The 2529-nt window shown below is 43.3% G+C and overlaps 1 protein-coding gene across 1 annotated transcript; it reads right to left on the bottom strand.

The window, feature by feature from the left end:
- Positions 1-195: 195 nt before the first annotated feature.
- Positions 196-2331, bottom strand: SARC_14258 (hypothetical protein). Its single transcript, XM_014291611.1, has 3 exons — positions 1249-2331; positions 1034-1142; positions 196-892 (listed from the first exon to the last, which is right to left on the bottom strand). The coding sequence occupies exons 1-3, from the start codon at positions 2315-2317 to the stop codon at positions 457-459; spliced, it is 1614 nt and encodes a 537-aa protein (XP_014147086.1). The 5' UTR covers positions 2318-2331; the 3' UTR covers positions 196-456.
- Positions 2332-2529: the final 198 nt, after the last annotated feature.

Raw genomic sequence — 2529 nt, 5'->3', positions numbered from 1 at the left:
ATATTTATAACTATCAAGACTACCCGCTGAAATTCAGCGTATTAATAACTATCAAGACTACCCGTTGAATTTAAACATATTAATAACTATCAAGACTATCAGCTGAATTGAAGCATATTAATAACTATCAAGATTACCCGCTGAATTTAAGCATATTAATAACTATCAAGACTACCTGCTGAATTTTAGCATATTCTGCCAGTAGTCATATGCTTGTCTCAAAGATTAAGCCATGCATGTCTAAGTATAAATATTTATATTGTGAAACTGCGAATGGCTCATTAAATCAGTTATAGTTTATTTGATAATATCTACTACTTTCGCTATAGCGGATACAATAAATTGTATATGAGACCAGAACAAGCCACTTACACGCCATTGCATTCCCTTCGGACTGCTGAGGCTTTGTTAACGTTGGAATACTATCGAACATCATCGAGCAAGGAACTCATGTGTTTATCTAAATCTACTCGTATCCGTGCGCGAGTTTCTCAGATCATAATCGGGACCATACGCCACGAAGATCTCTTCTCCTTTCTTTATCAGTCGTGTGGCCATGATATACACCCGCAGCACTCCATCCACCACATAGGCCTGAAACCTGGCGTTGTTCTGAAACGCATTGACCCCCGTGTTGGCGTACCGCCCCACTCCATGCATGCTGGTATCACTGTTCACGATGATCCGCTCCCCATTGTACTCGACCGACATGAGATAGTCACCTTCACATACGTCGCCGGTGGTGGGGAGTCTTTCGCCGGCCAACTCAACTATAAACTCATCGGCTACGAACGCAGCCAGCACAAACAACCCGTACCGAAGGGAGGGGATGGTTGACTGCTTTACCTCGACGGCAAGTGTGATCGCCATGTGGGTCGGGCAGTAAGGAAATCTAGGCAATGTGTGCAGACAGAAGGTACTAGGGGTTCAATGTATGCAGACAGAAGGTGCTAGGGATTCAATGGTTCAACGTATGTTGAACCCAAAACAATTCAAATTCAAGGAGACGAATCAAATAGAACACCATGTATACCTTTGTACTTCCTTGCACCACGGATGCAAACAGACTCCTTCATAGATATCATCCTTGATATGTTTCCAGCTTCTGACGTATTTCGGCCAAGCCGACGCTGATGTAGGTACTGAGAAAGTAAATGTGTAAGTCTGCAAATTTGTATTTTGTAATGCTGAACCAGATAAAAGATACAGTCAAATCACGCTAATATTCATCCATATCACACAGCATACCATATCGGGTTTGGTTGGCTTTGTGAAGACAGTGTATGGGGATAATGTTCCTTGTCCAGTTACCACATACAGAGTGGTCCTGACAGACAACCCCACACTGTTGAAGTGCTCTGGAATCATCTTTCACATAACGCCCACTAGTGCGTGTTGAATCAGCACCCTTCGGTGGTTTGCGGAACAACTTCTCCCATGTTTTGGCTCTGTTTACTGCACGTCTCCTTCGATCACTTGTATTATTCTGCGTACGGATTCGAGTGTGTGCCTTGCAGTAGATACTGATAGGAGCGTTGTAGATATTTTTCTCGCATAAAGCCCATTGGCATCTTGTAAACAACGAGTTGTGTTCTTTGAGATCACTCTCTCTTCTCAGCCGCGTCCTTTTAGCATTGTAATTTCTGAGGCATTCCGTACATCGCGCACCATTGTCCCTCGGCGCACTACAACCTGTTTCTATACAGATGGTACGTATTATTCTACCGTTGGTGTGTTCTATACTGCCGTTGGTGTGTTCTATACTGCCGTTGGTACGTTTAATACTGCTGTTGGATCGTAACCTTGGTCTTAGAACTCGCTTACTGCCGTCGGCACGTAACTTCTCTCTTAGTTTTTCCTTCCTAAGGGCTTCTGCGCTTAGTTTTTCCTTCCTAAGGGCTTCATACTTCAAGCAGCGCTGTGCACGCTTTGTTACTACAAGTTCGTTGCAAATTTCCTCCTTCTTGCATTTGATTTCCTCGCGTTTTGTCATAATGTATACATCATGCCTAAGGGCTTCTGCTCTTAGTTTTTCCTTCCTAAGGGCTTCTGCTCTCAGTCTTTCTTTCCTAAGGGCTTCATACTTCAAGCAGCGCTGTACACGTTTTGTTACTACAAGTTCGTTGCAGTGTTCTTCCTTCATGCATTTGATTTCCTCGCGTTTTGTCATAATGCATACACCATGCATAAGGGCTTCTGCTCTTAGTCTTTCCTTCCTAAGGGCTTCATACTTCAAGCAGCGCTGTGCACGCTTTGTTACTACAAGGTCGTTGCAATTATCTTCCTTCTTGCATTTGATTTCCTCGCGTTTTGTCATAATGTATACATCATGAATGTAATCAAAATACACCAGAGATGTGAAATGTGAACGCACACTGATCTTTCAGACCTTTATGTCCTATTAACCGTATTTTTGTTATTTATTTTCTTACAGTGAAGAGTCTGTGAGCGAGGCCCGAGGGTCATGGATGGATTTGGCGCCGCGAGCACTTGGCCATTGGCGCGTGATTATTTAAAATTGCCTGGGGA

The sequence above is a fragment of the Sphaeroforma arctica genome (assembly GCF_001186125.1).
Source record: "Sphaeroforma arctica JP610 unplaced genomic scaffold supercont1.4362, whole genome shotgun sequence".
NCBI classification, from domain to species: Eukaryota; class Ichthyosporea; order Ichthyophonida; genus Sphaeroforma; species Sphaeroforma arctica.
Note: the sequence above shows the minus strand (reverse complement) of the source record. Positions and strands in the feature narration are given on the sequence as shown.

What these genes read in the sequence shown, in the direction of transcription:
- SARC_14258 (XM_014291611.1), bottom strand. Translation starts at nt 2,317, where the DNA reads ATGACAAAACGCGAGGAAATCAAATGCAAGAAGGAAGATAATTGCAAC. An exon ending in AGCCAACCAAACCCGATATG is followed by an intron (nt 1,143 to 1,248) that starts GTATGCTGTGTG and finishes TTACTTTCTCAG; the next exon opens with TACCTACATCAGCGTCGGCT. An exon ending in TGGTGCAAGGAAGTACAAAG is followed by an intron (nt 893 to 1,033) that starts GTATACATGGTG and finishes CACATTGCCTAG; the next exon opens with ATTTCCTTACTGCCCGACCC.